The 21004-nt window shown below is 41.6% G+C and overlaps 1 protein-coding gene across 3 annotated transcripts in view; it reads right to left on the reverse strand.

Moving 5' to 3' along the window:
• Positions 1 to 457: 457 nt before the first annotated feature.
• The window catches only part of LOC134573283 (dual specificity testis-specific protein kinase 1-like), a 47132-nt gene continuing 26585 nt past the window's right edge, over positions 458 to 21004 (reverse strand). For all 3 annotated transcript variants that reach the window (XM_063432942.1, XM_063432941.1, XM_063432940.1), the window contains 8 exons: positions 15769 to 15967; positions 5361 to 5482; positions 4918 to 4966; positions 4269 to 4418; positions 3487 to 3660; positions 2921 to 3004; positions 2172 to 2258; positions 458 to 625 (listed from right to left, as the gene is read on the reverse strand). In XM_063432942.1, coding sequence (XP_063289012.1) covers positions 524 to 625; positions 2172 to 2258; positions 2921 to 3004; positions 3487 to 3660; positions 4269 to 4418; positions 4918 to 4966; positions 5361 to 5482; positions 15769 to 15954 — 954 coding nt within the window. In that variant the 5' untranslated portion in view covers positions 15955 to 15967 and the 3' untranslated portion in view covers positions 458 to 523. The remainder of the gene's footprint in view (positions 626 to 2171; positions 2259 to 2920; positions 3005 to 3486; positions 3661 to 4268; positions 4419 to 4917; positions 4967 to 5360; positions 5483 to 15768; positions 15968 to 21004) is intronic.

Genomic DNA, 21004 nt, shown 5'->3' on the forward strand with positions numbered 1-21004 from the left:
TGTATGAATCCGGAGGTATATAAAACGCATGATTAAAAAACGGAATATTATAGCATTCTGCACGAGCTGGAGTTTCATTCGATTTACAGAATATTGGTGACAGAGTCTCTTAAGTTGAAATGAGTGCGATGCTTTTACAGTAGAGGTAGGATCTCTGGAGTCAAACTGCTAAAAAATGTAGCAACAAAATTGTACATTAAAAAAAACCATAATGCCACTCAATGAGAACATGTAGTTAACATGACCTTTTCATGAGTTGCCAGGGGCGTCAAGTTCTGAACGCAGGCCAATCAGTGCAAGCCACGCCCAGTGCGGCAAGAAGATCATTTGTTGAGGTTTGTGACAATACCACATATATAAAAGAAAACAAAAATTCACAAAAATATAGCCCAGTCAAATTCAATAAATACCAGGTTCTGTATTCTTATTTATACACATTTCCCCCCAGAAAAAAAATCTGTCCTTTAACCTGGAGGGGTTTGTACATTTATTTACAAGTGAGAGAGAGTCCAGCGATTAAACCTCAGCCAGAATCTTGAAGTATTGTCTGTGATTCTAAAGCCTCTGCAATGTCTTCAAGCTCATCAAGGACTTCACTGAATGACGGTCTCTTAAAGGCCTCAAGCTGTCAAAATAAAAAGAGGGATAGCATCAGGTGTCCTGTCGCCAAACTACATAATGCACCAAAAATCTGTACTTTTTGCAACATAAAGAAAAAAATAAAAAACGGGTGCACTCTTCACACATAAAGCTATTCAATAAGTTTAAGTGCTTTAGGGTTCTTGCTTGTTCCTTTAATTAAAGAGAAATAACATTCACGAATGTCAAACCCAGGCTAAGTGACAAAGCACACCCCCTAGTTGTTTAGGACTACTATCCCCAGAATCCTCTGCGATAGTCACGGGCTAGCAGAGAATATGAATTACCTTTTGAAACATCAGTGAACCATTTCAAAGCAATGTAACACACCTTGACCTCGGTTAAATACGTAGGATAAGCTTTTTAAGTTATTTAGGCTTTTCAAATACATTTTTTAAATAATTTTATAATAAGTTTTAAAAAGAAATACAAAGTGACAGTAACCCACTGGCCAAGGAAGAGTATGGCGAGTGGGTGGTTCAAGCAGGAAAAAACTAAACTCCCTAAATGGTGGTAACCCAACTGAATATAAAATCATTAGTGTGAGGTACAAGATAAAAAGAGGGAGATAGTGAGATATATGAAAACGTAACGACTTTGGGAATTTTTATTTTAAACATTTGAATAAATTTTTTTTATTTATAGATTTTTTTTTCATATTATATATATATTATTCTAGATATTTTAATATTATAATAAAATTATTTTTTAAATACTTATCCAAAAATATTAAAACCGAGGCCCATATTTCATGCTTTATTAAGTAATGCAAAAAACACGTTTCTTTCCATTTGGTGTTTTTAGCATATATAAACGATTCCGAAAGTGGCATCACAATCCAGTTGAGGCAGGGGATGCATTGCGCTAGGGGAGGAGCCATTGAAACATTGTTGCTGTGTCTCCACTCTGCAAAGGGCAGAGCTGACGACCGCGATTGAGGATATTTACTAAATAAATATTTGTTTGTAGTTAGGCAGTGGAGTGTCCCTTTAAATATAGGGTATAGGTAAGCAAAGTGACACAAACCATGGGATGAGACGGTTCCTTTTTATGTGTGCATCTTTTAGAACGGGTCTTCCCTCTTCTCTGCACTCCACCGTGCCCTGCTCCCCGCCTCCACTGTAACCAATAAAGAGCTGGAACCTCCTGCTTAAAAACGTAATTTAGCGCTCTTGAGCTAAGCACTAGAGTGCAGGTCTAAATCACTGGCTGAGAACGTAAGCCAATCACTCTCAGTCAAAGTTGTAAAGCCCTGGACCTCCAGGCTTAGCTCAGACAGACACATCTCGCTCTATGTCAGCTGGAGGTGGGGAGAAACGCCTGGCAGGCCAGAGGTAAAATGGTATGACTGCATAGAATGGGGGGGCACCATAGCCACCACAGTGTGCTAAAGTGGTTATAGTGCTTGGAGTGTTCCTTTAAAATTTCAAGTCAGTTCTTCAGTCACCACAAATTAGTGCTTCGTGACTAGTTCCCAGAGAAAAACCCAGGCTAAAGAATAAAAGAAACAGAAATCCACTCAAGTCTATTACCCGACAACAGCTGACGGCTAAATCCAGGACTCTTTTAGGACAATCCTTAATCAGCTCTTGGAAAGCAACCACATCTAGACCGTAATCCTGTAACAGAAAGGACAGAGGTCAACACATCTTGCTGCAATGTGCGGGAGAAGTTAATTGTGATCTAACCAATGTAAAACAATAATGATACAAGGCAAAAGGCATTCGTAACCTGAAAATAAACAAACAGCGTAAAACAACAAAACCAAAACCACAATCGTAACTCTATTCATCAGCCCCCTTTCCACTTAACCCCAATTTGCATTTTTTTTTTTTGGGGGGGGGGGGGGGTTTGGGACAGATGTACAGCATTTTTTATTTATTTATTTTTTCCCAAAAAAATATTTTTTTTATATAAATCTGCAAAACAGGTCTTTTGCAGTTGGCGAGTATTTTGAGTTAGTAAAGTACTTCATGTGCCAAATTGCAGCAGTGACCAATAGATGTATGTATTACTATAAAATATTCCATTTAATATCTCCCAGAGGATCCTTTTAACACACACGTTGTTATTACAATATCCTCCCTACGCTGCATTCCAAGAGGTTTCTGCAGAGACAATTAAAAGCAGACACACTCCACTACCCCTGGGGAAAGTGATTTCGAGAAGATACATTTTACGTTTCCTGCACGTAACCCAATGTGTGCCAAAAGGATGAGAGAGACAGTGGGTCGACCATGGATGACAAGGAGCAGTACATTGTATACAGGATCATACGTACCCGAGTTCGTGGCAGAATCTCCGGATCAGCGGGAATTCGGCCAAGGATTTCACATAATACGATCCCAAAAGAGAAAACGTCAACCTAGGGAAGGAAGTTACAAATATTCCAATTATTTTCCCCTTATGGTCTGAGTTAATGAGGTGGAAGGGTTATATGACGGGACGTGCGCATGTTCTAAACTCATTATTTGAACAATCGAAGGACTAGCAGCGCTGTAGCTCATATTGTAGCTCTTATGTACATATTTGCCAAGTGATACGTTTGTTGAGACCTTGAATTAAATGCAGATAAGAACTCAGAAGGATATATGAATAAACTGATTTTTTTTCCCTTTACTTTTTATTACTAGTCGGGTTTTATTATCTTTCCCTGGATTGTTTATTGCAGTAAATCAGTCTGAATATGTGCAGGAATGGAAAATACCCCATCCTTGAATCTTCTATGGTTTTTGGAGACTATTTAGAGAGTCACAGTCCTAAAACACCATTCTCTTGGCAATTGCTGCTATAAAAGATAAATAAACAGCTGATTAAATTGTGATTTAAGAAAAAAGAGGAACCAACCTTTCGATCATAGGGTTCTCCACGCAACATTTCGGGAGCCATCCAGAAAGCAGATCCCACCAGAGAAAGTTTCCTTTCACCATTCTTCAGGGCTGGCTCCACCACTTCCCGGGCAAGGCCGAAATCTGTTACCAAAGCTTCCCTGCCTCGATGTGTCACCCGGATTAGACAGTTCTAGAAAGTAAATGACAAAACAATCCAGAAAAGAGAATTGGCTCTAGGAATCTTGAAAGATTTGGAAGTCAACCCATCAAGTCACTTTAAGCACTGTCATATGTGGAGGTCCTTGGTTATTACACTATGTTAACCCCCGCTCTCATTCTGAACAGCAAATGGCCTTCCTTAGGGACACTTCCAGAAAGCAGGCCAATCATCCTTAATGGCTAGCAGCCCACTAGCATCAGAACAGAGTCTTATTAGTTACTCCGCTCCTATATTTTCCAAGTAGGCACTTGCTGGTGGAATATCTATGATGGTGAGCAGGAGAATTGCCTGGAGAAGGGTTCTCCTTCTTTCCCCTGTCACTAAATCATCAGCCCATTTTACTGCATAGAGGTCTATGCCTATGATTGATTGAGTATTGATTGAGCCAAATTTGTAAATTAGAACGTAAACAATTTCTGCCAGCACAAAGAAGAACTAATGTAATTTTGGACCACAAGCAACACTGAAGGTTCTGCTTAAAGCTGCCTGCAGCTTCTTTCTGGACCTGAGAATCTATTTACAAATTTGAAGAATGCATTTTCAGATTCAAAAACGTTAGACAATAGCCTACCATATACCTTGGAGTTGAGGTCGCGATGGTAGATATTTTTAGAGTGTAAATAGACCATGCCCCGGCTAATGTCACAGGACAAGTCCACCTTCTCTTTCCAGCTAAGGGCAACTTCTTTACATGCTAGTAATTCTTCTACACACCCACCATTCACATACTAAAAGAAGAGAAGAAACAGTTACTAAAAGTCCTCTACATTTTTAATTTTTTTTTAGATTGTATTTCTTTCATAGATTTACTTTTATCTGCCTTAAGAGTGATGGAACTTTTCTCAACAGACATAATCTCAAGGGCAACACTTTGCACTGACCATGTTTTTATTGTACACTATTTAATTCTGAATTCCAAATGTATCATTTACACATTACATCATTGCTTCTCTCAGTATCTGTACCGTATAACTATGCTTTCAATACTGAATATACCAAATATAACACCAGTTCCATACTAAACTCGGTAAATACAGGGTAATTTGCCAAATTAAAGAGGTTTATGACCAGAGGGTCAATTTAGTGATTTCCAGTGTTTATGATTTGACAGAGAAAGCAAGTATAAAAACATAGCATAAATATCTAGAGAGGAAAAAACAATAGCAAATACTACTCATTCCAATCACATATATTTATATGAAATATGAAAGCATTTCTTCTGCTTACCTCCAATATTGGATACAGCTTTTCATCTTTCACACATATTCCAAGGTACCTAAAATATAAACAGATTGGGACACCTTAAATTGACTTTTATAGTTTGTCATTCAAACTCGAATATAGAATTTTGGGAAATCATGCTTGTTCCAAAATCATGTCAAATTTGCGACTTAAATGTCCAACAGCAAACCCCAAAACAAAGTCGTGTACAATCAGGGGTCAGGATTTTTTTTTTTCAGCTTTGTGCCTTCGTATTTGAAAATGACTGATATTTTATTCATGCATCGTCTGTAATCTACAAGAGTCTAATTTATTTAGGAGTCACAGAAAATATAGTGACGTGTTTCGAAAACTCACAAAATGTTGACTTCCACCAGAAGCAAGTCAAGGCGGAACATTAGAAGATACAGACACATACAAAAATACAGTAACTGGTGAAAGGTACCTACCTTACAATGTTTGGATGAGATAACTTCTGCAAAAGACTTATCTCTCGGACAACCACTTCCTCATCCACTTCATTTTTATAAATCTTCACCACCATGGGCTTCGATCCTGCCCCGGGGTCAACCTGTAAAGCAAAGGACCATACTTTGAGATGGGTATAATGTGTTCGCTACTTATGCTACAGTGTATCCAGAAGTGACTTATGGAATCAGCAGCAGAACCGACTGATAGAGCAGCAGGAAATCGTAACAATAGAGATTTGATCTGTTTGAGGAATGGTGTGTTTGTGCCGTCAATATAGACAACTCCTCTCTGCTGTTTCTATTCTACCCCTGGCAACAACCTGGGATCAGGGCCGGCGCTTCCTATAAAGCGAACTAGGCAGCCGCCTAGGGCGCCATATAGGAGGGGGCCCCCTGCGCCCCCATCGCCGGCCCTTTAAAGGTTGCAGCCACCTGAGCGCTCTATAGAGAGCGCTCAGGCGGCTGCTGCACTGCCTCACCTCCCCTGTAGCGTGGCCGAGCTCCTCTCCGGTCCGCGACCCAGCCGGACTGACAGGAAGTGCACACTTAGTGTGCACTTCCTATCAGTCCGTCCGGGTACAGGAAACTGAAACTCCTGTACCGCGGACCGCAGAGGACCTCGGCCACGCTACAGGGGAAGTGAGGTTAGGTGGAGAACTGGGGGAGGGGGGGTAAGAAAGATGGGAGGGGGGGTAAGAAGAAGAGGGAAGGTGGGGGAGTAAGAAAACAAGGGGAGGGGTGGAGTAAGAAGAAGACAAGTGGAGGGGGGTAAAAAAGGGGGTAAGGGGGAGTATGAAGAGGGGAGGGGGGAGTAAGAAGAAAGGGGGGAGGAGGAGTAAGAAGAAGACAAGTGGAGGGGGGAGTAAGAAGAAGACAAGTGGAGGGGGGAGTATGAAGGGGGAGGGAGAGTAAGAAGAGGGGTGGGGGGGAGTAAGAAGAAGAAGAGGGGTGGGGGGAGTAAGAAGAAGAAGAGGGGTGGGGGTGGAGTAAGAAGAAGAAGAGGGGTGGGGGTGGAGTAAGAAGAAGAAGAGGGGTGGGGGTGGAGTAAGAAGAAGAAGAGGGGTGGGGGTGGAGTAAGAAGAAGAAGAGGGGTGGGGGTGGAGTAAGAAGAAGAAGAGGGGTGGGGGTGGAGTAAGAAGAAGAAGAGGGGTGGGGGTGGAGTAAGAAGAAGAAGAGGGGTGGGGGTGGAGTAAGAAGAAGAAGAGGGGTGGGGGTGGAGTAAGAAGAAGAAGAGGGGTGGGGGGGAGTAAGAAGAAGAAGAAGAGGGGAGGGGGGAGTAAGAAGAAAGGGGGGGAGTAAGAAGAAAGGGGGGAAGGAGGAGTAAGAAGAAGACAAGTGGAGGGGGGAGTAAGAAGAAAGGGGGGAGTAAGAAGAAAGGGGGAGGGGGAGTAAGAAGAAGAGGGGAGGGGGGAGTAAGAAGAAGGGGAGAGGGGGGAGTAAGAAGAAGGGGAGAGGGGGGAGTAAGAAGAAGAGGGGAGGGGGGGTAAGAAGAAAGGGGGGAGGGGGGAGTAAGAAGAAAGGGGGGAGGGGGAGTAAGAAGAAAGGGAGGAGGGGGGAGTAAGAAGAACACAGGGAGAGTAGGTGAGAAGAACACAGGGAGGGGGGAGTGAGAAGAACACAGGGAGGGGGGAGTGAGAAGAACACAGGGAGAAAGGGTGAGAAGAGGGGGAGGTGAGAAGAACACAGGGAGGGGGGAGTGAGAAGAACACGGGGAGGGGGGAGTGAGAAGAACACAGGGAGGGGGTGAGGAGAGGGGGTGGTGAGAAGAACACAGGGAGGGGGGAGTGAGAAGAACATGGGGGGGAGGTGAAAAGACACACAGGAGAGGGGGTGAGGAGAAGGGGAGATGAGGAGAAGGGGAGGTGAGGAGAACACAGGGAGGGTGGGTGGGTGTGAGAAGAGACCCCTAAGGGAGGGTGGAGGGGAGAGGAGACACCACTAAGGAACAGAAGGGAGAGCTCTTTCACACTACACACACACACACACACACACAATACATCCCTATTCATATACATACACAGAAACACACAATGCATCCCTTACACACACATGCAAACACACACACACACAAACTGCTTCTCTTACATACATACAGAAACAATGCATTTCTTACACACACCTTGCATCCCTTATACATACAAACACAGATTCACACAATGTATCCCTTACACATAACCACAAACACACACTGCTTCCACTACACACAGACACACTGCATCACCTACACAAACTGGTATCCCTATACACTACATTCCATAAGCACACACATTAGATCCTCTACAATAACACATAACACATCCCCTACACACTACACTCCCTGTGAGCGAATTTAATGGGTGGAACATATAGGTGGACTTATGGGTGGGCCTTATGGGCATACTCACCGTCAGGCCCTGGGGCCCAGACCTTGAGCTGTGTAAGGGGCCCCAAAAAATGGAGCTGGTTCCTGTTCTCCCAGAACATTGAATTTTGTGACTGCAGTTACAAACAGCCTCCAGAGATCCGGTTTTACACCAGACCAGTGGAGCCAGACTGCAGCTAGAGCCCATCATCATCCTCATCTGGTTGTAAGTAGGCAATCTAGTATATTATTAGTGACACTAATCTCTAATTAACCTCACATTAAAGGGACACTATAGTCCCCAGAACCACTGCAGCTTAATGAAGTGGTTCCAGTGTCTATAGCCTGTCCCTGCAGGCTTTTTAATGTAAACACAGTGTGCAGCACTGGAGTTAGTTCATATGGCAGATCATATGGGTGGGGCATTGTAATGTCCCATGGGGGGGGGGGCAAATTTTTATTTTGCCTAGGGCGGCAAAAATCCTTGCACCGGCCCTGCCTGGGATATAATCTGCTAAATTTAACGCAGAATTCATTGTTACTTGCTGTAGCGACTACTACTGTTATCACCGCGAATGAAGTCGATATTAGTATACTGTCATGACATCACGGGTATCTGAGTCTAATTCTTGTTTAAACACATCTTAAAGAGGAACCATTACGATACACTGTATGATGGTGCAGAACATGTTTCTCTATGGGTGTATTCACTGCATTGAAGACAAAACTGTAAAACAATAGTCCAACTATGAATACAACACTAAGAGAATTTTTCCAGATTTTCCCCCTAACATTTGCAAGAATTTCACTCCGATTCAGTGTTTAGTAAATAAACCAATGCACTGCCCCAGCAATAACAATATAAAAAAAAATCTAAGCACTGTTATAGACCGTTACTAAGGAAGATAACAAGAACATTCATTCAAAGATTAACATAAATACGACTCAGAAGCATTTACCGTACCTTTAAAGCACCCACAAAGGATTCATCAACATCTAAACATGAGCCATTGAATTGTTGTAATATCCCTTTTTGAAGATCGTATTACACAGCATATTTATTCATACACTATGGAGATAGGATGCCCTTTGAAGTTAATGGAAAATCGCATGATTTGCCAGGGATCTTTGTTTAAACATTTAGGCTGCGCTGTGTAGGAGTATTGTATCGAACACAATACAGGGAGGGTTAACATAAATCAAACGTCTATTGGAAGAATCAAAACATGTTTCCATTTTCCTTAAGAATTAAGATAAAGTAATAAAACATCTGTGCAGGGTGGGACATTCACGGGGGGAAAGTGTGCAAAATGTTCAACGACCAACTCATCAGAAGACAAGGAAGATAGGGAAGAATAAAAAACAGAATCTTGATCTGCTCACAATTAATTGCAATCCAGCCAAGGGGTTCTCCAGTTGGAAAACAGTATCACATTCTGGGTTAGAGAGCTTGCACTCCAATATGTTCTCAACGTGAAATGTGTAACCTGTACTAGTAAATGAGGTGCTCCAGGGGAGTCCAAGGTGTGTCCCGGCACACCGTAATGCAGGTGGGATTGTGGCAATTGAAACAAAATAATACAGATTTCAGGGTTGTGTTTTAACCAAATTAGTCCTGCTGTATGCAAGAAAGAGTTGAATTATTTTCTGAGACAGACTTTAAGAGTCTAGTGGAATAGAATCAAACAATAACATCCTATAGCTGGAATATCTAGAATTGCTTTTAAAAAATTGCTGCTAAATTTGAAGAATCTTTTATAGTCAGATCTATAAAAAATATTCCTGGTTCCCAAGGGGCAGAGGCGAGCACGCTGACCTTGGGTCCTTCCTGTACACTTTGCACACAGCGTCCCATGTATCCAATGTCAGCAGGAAGGATATGGCTGGTTTCGGACAAAACCTTCGTACTAAAAGTCACCGCAACGTAAGGCCCATTTCCTGCCAGACCCACAAATCGATCAGTCGTTCTGCACTAGAGAACACACAAAATACTCTGCTTTGAATCCGGTCATAAGAGGGAAGAATCAATATATCCCCGTGTACAGCTAACCAAGGAACACTCAAACAAACAACCTAAAAAACACAAACCATGCACATCAGAAAATCAATTCTGAATTCTTGTATGTATTTTTGTTTTGAATAGGTAGAGTATAGTACCATCACCACTGTGTGAAGTCTCTGGTGCACAGGTGCAGGGTTCTAGATCTCAGGACAGCAGGTGCAACCTGGCAATGCCGATCAGAAGTGCATATGAAGCTGTGGCCAAAAGGAAGCCGAAACAATGATTGGCTAGCTGGCCCAGCCTAAACCCAGCAGCTATGAGGATTCCAGGCTCGTACTACATTGATCCCATGCATTAAATGTGGAGTGGGTGAGATGTCTCCGTTTAAAACAGGATTAATACACAACTACTTTAACAAGAGGAAAATATAGTTCTTTAACAATGCAGTCTAGAGGAAATAAAAAAAAAATGACTATAATTGTACAATGCACCATCTGGCTAAGGATAGTGTGAGCTGTGTAAGGGGCCCCAAACCTCACAGGACTGCATTGGCTGCCAAGGACCCACATATAAGGTGTTCTATGTATACAACAAAACCCATCACGGTTAGCCAGCCAGCTGAGGGTCATAGGAATTGTCTCGTCAATAGCTGTAGATGCAACTGCCAAGATATGGCTGTTATCGACGATATTCTCGACTTAGTATACCTAAAACAACAAGCAAGAATTGCTGAGAGTGATGGGAGTTAAAATTTCCAAACACCTGAATAGCGGTTGTTGACTACGAGAGCGTGCCATCATTATAATATGGAAGAACAAACCGCAGAATGCAATCCAAGGTTCCCACGGTAACCCAGCACAGCTATTTATTGGTAGTTTGGTCATTTTTTTCCCCATAACAGATGGATATTGATTCCATCGAGCCAACCTACAGTATGTTTCATTGCAATCGCCACATGTGATCTGTAAGGATTTCAGTGTGCGGGCGGCCATTTTGGAATTGCATCAAACTCAGGCATAGAATGACGGCTGTCTACAGGCTCCATTTTGTTTTGCAAACGAGATACACTACAAATTAATGTGGTTTTGTGTTTTGTTTGATTTTTTTTTTCACATTTACTTTCCTGTGTGCCTAGCCTTGTTTACAGGATTACTATTTTGGGGTTTTATTATTTTTTTTATTTTGGGGCAGGGTACTTTTTGTTTCTCCTATGCCCCAACCCAAGCATCCCAACAGGAGGGTAAGACAGGAAGGGTGAGAAATGTTTGTGCCTAGCGGCTCTTGACATGATTATACGTGCTTCATCAGAGTATTCAAACTCACTGTGGTAGACCGTTAGAACACCTGAGGGCATATGGTGTGTGCAGTCAATCAAAATATGAAAAAAAAATAAATAAATAAATAAAGTCATATGAAAAAGTATAACCCGTAAAAAAAAATAAAAAATTGTAAAATAAAAATGTATATATACACTTTTCCTCACATGGGCTGTGTTATACAACTCTTATATACCGGTAGCTCAAAAAGGTCGAGCTACCTGATCCAGAATTACTGGATATAGCAACGGTACTAAAGCAAAATGTACAGGCGCCAACCGGGGTACCTCACAATGTAATAAGCATGGCACCCCTCCAAAATACTATCACTAATGTAAGGACCAGTGAGGCATTCTGGGAAGAATACATTTATAATTTTATTTTTATCTTTTTGCGTCCATTTCCATTATCACACAGCATGTGCACACCGCCCAGGGCAGCGACGCATCAGATGAAGGTTTGTGAATTACATGCATTGTACAACGTGCGCGCACACACACACTCACACACATCCACACAAACAGGCACATTGTTCTCTGACAGGCAAACATTAGACAAGCTGGAAGAACAGCTCCAGCTGCATTGATGCCAAATGGAAAAATCTCAAAATATCAGTCAGATCATTGTGATAAAGTGGGTGAACAACCCAAGCTGCATTGATAGAAAAGGGGAAAAAAATAAATCTAAAATTAACAGCCATAAATGGAAAAAAACTGGGCCCTGGGTCAGCACATGATTAGACATCAAGGTGATCTTGCTAGTTATTAAGTCAGCATTATACATAGTCAAAGCATTTTTCAATTCCATTAGGTCAGCCTTTACTGCTCCCACTGGAAGGCTATTCCAGATAACTACTACCCTTTCTATATCACTGTTACTGCTCCCACTGGAAGACTATTCCAGATAACTACTACCCTTTCTATATCAGTGTTACTGCTCCCACTGGAAGGCTATTCCAGATAACTACTACCCTTTCTATATCACTGTTACTGCTCCCACTGGAAGACTATTCCAGATAACTACTACCCTTTCTATATCAGTGTTACTGCTCCCACTGGAAGGCTATTCCAGGTATCTACTACCCTTTCTATATCACTGTTACTGCTTCCACTGGAAGGCCATTCCTGGTATCTACTACCCTTTCTATATCACTGTTACTGCTCCCACTGGAAGGCTATTCCAGGTACCTACCACCCTTTCTATATCACTGTTACTGCTCCCAGTGGAAGGTTATTCCAGGTATCTACTACCCTTTCTATATCAGTGTTACTGCTCCCACTGGAAGGCTATTCCAGGTATCTACTACCCTTTCTATATCACTGTTACTGCTTCCACTGGAAGGCCATTCCTGGTATCTACTACCCTTTCTATATCACTGTTACTGCTCCCACTGGAAGGCTATTCCAGGTACCTACCACCCTTTCTATATCACTGTTACTGCTCCCAGTGGAAGGCTATCCCAGGTATCTACTACCCTTTCTATATCACTGTTACTGCTCCCAGTGGAAGGTTATTCCAGGTATCTACTACCCTTTCTATATCACTGTTACTGCTCCCACTGGAAGGTTATTCCACGTATCTACTGCCATTTCTCTATAACTATATATAGCAAAAAGACAGAGGGTGTCTAAACCCACACCTCTAGAAAATAGTGTCCTAAAAGTGTCTTAAAAGGAAATTACTTTTCTCAATGTAATATAACAGCTTCCTCTCTGGATATTCTAGACCGTATCCCGTATAACAGAAATATGTGTACAGAAAGCAGTTAGTGATGCAATAAAACTGCGCCAAGATGAAGATGGTAAAGTCGCCTTAAGGTGCCTCCCGTTAGATGGTTGGGGGGTAAGTCCCGGGCTCCCTCTCACCTGATTGATGGAATCGCCACAATATGGAATATGGAAGCCTGGACTCCGGAAATGGTAAAAAAATTTGAGCCCTGCAGGATTCCCTGAGATCTATTTATTGTTATGCTCATGTCAATGTATGATGGGCAATAGAAACTACCGAAGGTGAAACGCATAATGGCCACTTGTTGGAACACATAAGTCACCCGGAAGTGAAGACATACGGGTACGTTTAACCTGGGAAAATCAACTTTGGGATTCCCTGGAACAGCTGGACATCATTGAAGACACCCATTGGACCACCAATGGGATCGGAGGAAAGCCATGTATCAGGAAGGACTTTGAAGGGAAGGGTTATACACTATTTGTCCTTTGTTAGGATTTATTATATCTGTATGAATTTATTTTTACTGCTGGGTCCCTGAGGAAGTCTTATACAAGACGAAACGTGTAGCACCGGATTTGTATTTTATCCATATATTAAGATGTAATAAAGCAGATCGTTTTTTTTACCGGACTTCCATATTGTGGTGATTTCATCAACCAGCTGAGAGGGAGCTGACCCCCTAATCCTGACCCCCTAATGAAGATCTAGGATCTGCTTGTAAACATCACATCATCTTCAAATAACTTTTAATTGTCCATTTGAAACACCATGTGTGCTGACAGGTCAAACAAGATTTCCCCCCTAATGATTTGGACGAATTTGGCAGATATTACGATTTCACAAAAAATATCCGTAAAGGAATATTAAAAAGCACCAGTCGCTTCTTTCAAAAAGTACGCAAACGATGAGCAGGAGAAATCTCCAAACTGTAATATGTGTTTTTATATGTTCTATTCAGTAGCAGGTCACACCTTTGGTAAATAAATTACATTGTACGGTAGGAGAAATGTTTGTGGGAATCCTTGCTGGTAAGAAAACTAGGGGATATATTGTTAATTGTCCTGGTTGAACAATACATCGATTGTTTATTGTTTTCTTGGTTTCTGTCAAATAAAGTAAACTAATTTAGAACAGGTGCGATTATTTTCACCAAACTTTATTTACACTTTTACAAAACGAGCAGTGACTTATTTTGGTCTCTGCAAAGAGGGAACTAGGCACTAGGTGGACATTTGTCTGAAAAACTGGATAGGATTCAATCCACAATGGCAGAGTTAAGCATCTCAAGAAACTGAGATTTGTTAAATTTAAGCAGAGTTGCAAAGGCTGGGTTTATTAACGCCAGTGATCTAGAGCTGTATTCACAAGACTAACATTAATCCATAAATTAACTAACTAGGTTAATTAATTGAACCTGGGTTATCTCTCGAGAAAATGGCAAGTTTGCTTAGAGTATCAATGATTTGCTCAAAATCCTCCATGTTTCACTGGTCAGTGTATGAAGAGCCGCGGGGGTTCCGCCTGCGGAGAGCCGCGGGGGTTCCGCCTGCGGAGAGCCGCGGGGGTTCCGCCTGCGGAGAGCCGCGGGGGTTCCGCCTGCGGAGAGCCGCGGGGGTTCCGCCTGCGGAGAGCCGCGGGGGTTCCGCCTGCGGAGAGCCGCGGGGGTTCCGCCTGCGGAGAGCCGCGGGGGTTCCGCCTGCGGAGAGCCGCGGGGGTTCCGCCTGCGGAGAGCCGCGGGGGTTCCGCCTGCGGAGAGCCGCGGGGGTTCCGCCTGCGGAGAGCCGCGGGGGTTCCGCCTGCGGAGAGCCGCGGGGGTTCCGCCTGCGGAGAGCCGCGGGGGTTCCGTCTGCGGAGAGCCGCGGGGGTTCCGCCTGCGGAGAGCCGCGGGGGTTCCGCCTGCGGAGAGCCGCGGGGGTTCAGCCTGCGGAGAGCCGCGGGGGTTCCGGTCGGCGGAGAGCTGCGGGGGTTCCAGTCGGCGGAGAGCCGCAGGGTTTAATGTTCAGTCTATGGAAAGCTGCAGGGTTCACTCTATGGCAGTGGTAGGCAACCTTTGTTCTGTTGTGGAATGCATCTGTGTCGAAGGATGCATATCCCTGGTCTATGGAGACAAGCAGGATTCAGAATTAAGTCTATGGAGAGCTGCAGAGATCCGTATTCAGTCTATTTAGAGCTACAGGGTTCAGAATATGGACTCTGGAAGATGAATGTTCAGTCTGTGAAAATCTGCACAGTTTCCTCTATAAAAGACCTGCTATTATCATGTTTATTTTAGAGTTTTGTAACCTTTGTTATGTTTGAACAACACCTGTCAAAGTGCACGTGTGTCTCTCTGACTCAGAAAAGGTTGTACCTTAGAAATGAAAGCAGAAGTTTTACTACCTGAGGCATCATGACCCGGCGCCGTGGGAGAAAATGACTGACTGTTTTAGACTGTTCTGGTTACCTGGGAATCACTGGACGGGGCACCTTACAGCACGTGAAGGCCGCGCACACACTAGTGTGACTGGGTTAGACAGTCTTTTTATGATACACAGACACCTTGAGAATTACAGACAGACACATTGCAGGGTAATAAAAGGAAATCTTTCTCTGGCCTCGGGGTCTTGGAGAGAGAAACACTGGCTCTGTCCGGTAGAATGGCATTCGGGGTATTTTGTTTCCTGATACAAACAATTGTAATAATCCAAAACACAGACAATTAGCCGCCAATCAGTATGGGAGCAGCAGCATTCTGAGAAATATTCTAGATTCTTTAGACACCACATACAATCAAATGTATAAAAGGCAAAATAATTAAGTCAATAAACAAATATAATAAATAAACAAATGAAAATATTAAATGCAATTTGTAGCCATTTTTTTTTTACATTCTGAATGTGGTTTTAACATTTTTTTAGAGGGACGCCACACACTGAATGAGTGATATTTTTATTCAAAAAAAATAGATTTTTCTTTCTTTTTTTAAACAAAAACAACAAAATCACTAGAATGACCTACCTTGTACACCTTGGAAAAGAACCCACTACCAATTAACTCCGCACTGAAACTCTCCCAGAATTCCAGCTTCCTGACTGCCGTGCGTAACTTCTGCCACCGATCTACCTGGTAATAAGTGTCTGAAGATTCTCCATAGTACGGGGTGGGACTGGAGGGCTCGGAGCAAAGCAGCGAAGACTCGCACATCGCGGGGACTGCCCTAAAAAATTAATAAAATAAAAATTATTATTTTGAAAGTTAGAAGCAGTAATATTGGGGTTATAAAACAAATATGTTGTTTACTGGAGAATCTGGACAAATAATTATTTGTGCAGAAAACCAAAGTAAAAAATATATAAATTTCAAGAGAGGGTTTTATCCAATAAGTAATGAGGCAATATTCGTTTTTAACCAACGTGGAACATTCAGGACAAAACAATCAATCTTGAAAAAGTCTGCAGTGTTTAGTCTAGTTTTGCCTGAATGTTGCGCTGTGAGTTGTCATTTCTTTAAAACTCATTATCTTCCAAATAATCCTTAAAAGCTCAAAGTCCGTTCATTTATAGCACAACACAGATTAGCCCAACTCCACCAAGCTTTCCTGGACACATATATATTCTTCCTGCTGGTGGGAATTACATGAACAGTTCTGCCCAATATCACCTGGAATTCATTTACTGCAGGAAGGACATTAATATACTTATCAAATCAGATCATTTAGGATTAATCTTTGAGCAATAAATTGATTTCTTTTCTGAAATATGCTTATCACGTTCTGAAGGGCAGCACTTTTCATGCACCACCCCAATAGAAAGTAGTTGTGAAATATGACCAGACAAACTTGGTGGACCTGACAGCCCTCTCTGTAATACACTTTGATAAATAGATACAGGTTGCTACACAGCAGAACACTTTCATTTAAATACATTATTAAAGAAAAAAGAAAGAATGATTTTAAAGGACACTTAACCACTATAGCGTTCTAAAGATCTCTGCAGTAGTTAAGTTGTCAGAACACTTTAAGCAACGTAACTTCTACAGCGGATGTGCGTAGACAAAACATGCACACGAATGCACTGACGCACACACAAATGCACCCCGAATATTATCATCATTTATATAGCGCCAACATATTCTGCAGCACTTTACAATTATAGAAAGGGGATATTTGACAAGTAATTGATATACAAAATATTAAATATTTATAGACACGTGGGGAAAAAGGGTTTGATGAAAGTAGCTAACAGTCTATGAATACAAACATTCATTTAGAAGCCTCACTGTGATGATCTTAGCAGAAGAAGATTGATCACGATAAAAAGGAAATATAAAACGCTTTGCGTCTCCTACTGACAAGATGTCTTTTTTCCAATCCCACTTCGAACAGCCCACTCCCTGTTCGTATTCCTCCTCGACCATTTCTAAGAAACAACCTCTGCCATAATAAACCCCAAACATAGTCGTAATAATCACATCTGTGATCTGCACCAAGGGACCAGCAGAGGCGTCTCCCGTCCTGGACACATCCCAAAAATGTTACATACGCTGCCTTAACAGATCGCATTTCTAAAACAGATTGGAAATTTTCATCCCTGGTCTCTCTCTAAATATGCTGACCATAGAATCTATTTCTTGTATACAGTGACTCACTGTGTATTAGTTAACCCACACATCCCAACACTTCAAATGGACAAGAGGGACACTTTCATTTTAGGGATAAGCGTGGGAGTGTGGCCAAGGGCTGTGCTGTCCTGAGATATTTTAGAGGTCTTAAAAAAAAATATGCAACTAAAATCTAATTCAGAAGAACAATGTATCTTATTTTCTAATAAAACACATTTATTGTAGTTTAAAGACAGATTGCCGTACAGCTCTGTTATACACACAGGCACATTACTGGGAGTATTATTACTGTGGAGCTCTGTTATACACTCAGACACATTACTGGGAGTATTATTGCTGTGGAGCTCTGTTATACCCTCAGACACATTACTGGGAGTATTATTGCTGTGGAGCTCTGTTATACCCTCAGATACATTACTGGGAGTATTATTGCTGTGGAGCTCTGTTATACACTCAGACACATTACTGGGAGTATTATTGCTGTGGAGCTCTGTTATACATTCAGACACATTACTGGGAGTATTATTGCTGTGGAGCTCTGTTATACACTCAGACACATTACTGGGAGTATTATTGCAGTGGAGCTCTGTTATACACTCAGACACATTACTGGGAGTATTATTGCTGTGGAGCTCTGTTATACACTCAGACACATTACTGGGAGTATTATTGCGGTGGAGCTCTGTTATACACAGACACATTACTGGGAGTATTATTGCTGTGGAGCTCTGTTATACACTCAGACACACCAACAATACAGATCCTAGAAATAAGTGACATTAGAAGTGAAAAGAGGGGCTGTGAGATTTGGGTCCAAACTAGAGACTGTCCCTCCTAAATTGGGACACTTGGGAGGTATGTTTTACCTTTTATTCAAACTATGCCTTACGGAAACTTTTACTTCCTAGACCAGTCATTCCCAAACCAGTGCTCATGGCCCACCAACATCCCAGTATTTATGTATTTCCCTTTTTTATTACAATGGAGATACCAACAAAACCTGGACTGTTGGTGGGTCTTAAAGACTGGTTTGGGAAACACGGTCCTAGAGCATTTGGGGTCGAACCTAGCTGGGTGAGTATCACAGAATATAATAGCAGTCTCAAGATGAGTCATTATATTACAGTGAAATCTCTGGTCACTTGTATTCAATTTGTATATCTGTATAAAGGCAGGAAAGGAAACATAGAAACATAGAAACATAGAAACATAGAATGTGACGGCAGATAAGAACCATTCGGCCCATCTAGTCTGCCCAGTTTTCTAAATACTTTCATTAGTCCCTGGCCTTATCTTATAGTTAGGATAGCCTTATGCCTATCCCACGCATGCTTAAACTCCTTTACTGTGTTAACCTCTACCACTTCAGCTGGAAGGCTATTCCATGCATCCACTACCCTCTCAGTAAAGTAATACTTCCTGATATTATTTTCAAACATTTGCCCCTCTTATTTAAGTCTATGTCCTCTTGTTGTGGTAGTTTTTCTTCTTTTAAATATAGTCTCCTCCTTTACTGTGTTGATTCCCTTTATGTATTTAAATGTTTCTATCATATCCCCCCTGTCTCGTCTTTCCTCCATGCTATACATGTTAAGATCCTTTAACCTTTCCTGGTAAGTTTTATCCTGCAATCCATGAACCAGTTTAGTAGCCCTTCTTTGAACTCTCTCTAAGGTATCAATATCCTTCTGAAGATAGGGTCTCCAGTACTGTGTACAGTACTCCAAGTGAGGTCTCACCAGTGTTCTGTACAATGGCATGAGCACTTCCCTCTTTCTACTGCTAATACCTCTCCCTATACAACCAAGCATTCTGCTAGCATTTCCTGCTGCTCTATTACATTGTCTGCCTACCTTTAAGTCATCAGAAATAATCACCCCTAAATCCCTTTCCTCAGATGTTGAGGTTAGGACTCTATCAAATATTCTGTACTCTGCCCTTGGGTTTTTACGTCCAAGATGCATTATCTTGCACTTATCCACATTAAATGTCAGTTGCCACAACTCTGACCATTTTTCTAGTTTACCTAAATCATTTTCCATTTGGCTTATCCCTCCTGGAACATCAACCCTGTTACATATCTTAGTATCATCCGCAAAAAGACACACCTTACCATCAAGACCTTCTGCAATATCACTAATAAAAATATTAAAGAGAATGGGTCCAAGTACAGATCCCTGAGGTACCCCACTGGTGACAAGCCCAAGCTTCGAATATACTCCATTGACTACAACCCTCTGTTGCCTGTCACTCAGCCACTGCCTTACCCATTCAACAATATTGGAATCCAAACTCAAAGATTGTAGTTTGTTGATAAGCCTTCTATGTGCAACAGTGTCAAAAGCCTTACTGAAATCGAGGTAAGCAATGTCTACTGCACCACCCTGATCTATAATTTTAGTTACCCAATCAAAAAAATCAATAAGATTAGTTTGGCATGATCTCCCTGAAGTAAACCCATGTTGTCTCTGATCTTGAAATCCATGTGTTTTTAGATGTTCAACAATCCTATCCTTTAACATGGTTTCCATCACTTTCCCCACTACTGAAGTTAGGCTTACTGGCCTATAGTTGCCCGACTCCTCCCTATTACCTTTCTTGTGAATGGGCACAACATTCGCTAACTTCCAATCTTCTGGGACTACTCCTGTTATCAATGATTGGTTAAATAAATCTGTTAATGGTTTTGCTAGTACACCACTAAGCTCTTTTAATAGCTTTGGGTGTATTCCATCAGGTCCCATTGACTTATTTGTCTTTACTTTTGACAGTTGAAATAGAACCTCTTCCTCTGTAAACTCACGTGTAATAAATGACTCATTTATCCTTTTTCTTAACTGAGGTCCCTTTCCTTCATTTTCATCTGTAAATACCGAACAAAAATATTCATTGAGGCAGTCAGCTAGACCTTTATCCTCATCTACATACCTTCCTTCTTTTGTTTTTAATCTAACTAATCCTTGTTTTACTTTTCTTTTCTCATTTATGTATCTAAAAAAGGTTTTGTCCCCCTTTTTTACTGACTGTGCTATTTTCTCTTCTGTGTGTGATTTGGAAGCTCTTATAACTTGCTTAGCCTCTTTCTGCCTAATCTTATAGGTCATTCTGTCTTCCTCACTCTGGGTTTTTTTATAATTACTAAATGCTAACTTTTTGTTTTTTACTATTTTGGCTACATCTGTGGAGTACCACAGTGGTTTCTTGAATTTTTTGCTTTTACTGACAAGCCTAATGCAATTTTCTGTTGCCTTCAGTAGTGCAACTTTTAAATAATCCCATTTCTTTTGGACTCCATTTAAATTGCTCCAGTCTGATAATGACTCCTTTACACATATTCTAATTTTGGAAAAGTCTGTTTTTCTAAAGTCTAAAACTTTTGTTTTTGTGTGGTGTGACTCAGTCACTGTTCTTATATTAAACCACACTGACTGATGATCACTGGATCCTAAACTTTCACCTACAGTAATATCTGATACCAAATCTCCATTTGTTAACACTAAATCTAGTATGGCCTCTTTACGAGTTGGCTCCTCAACGACTTGTTTTAGAGACAATCCCAGTAGGGAGTTTAGAATATGTGTGCTCCTGGCACAAGTAGCTATTTTTGTTTTCCAATTTACATCAGGAAGATTAA

Source organism: Pelobates fuscus, chromosome 9 (genome assembly GCF_036172605.1).
Source record: "Pelobates fuscus isolate aPelFus1 chromosome 9, aPelFus1.pri, whole genome shotgun sequence".
Classification (NCBI taxonomy): Eukaryota; Metazoa; Chordata; class Amphibia; order Anura; family Pelobatidae; genus Pelobates; species Pelobates fuscus.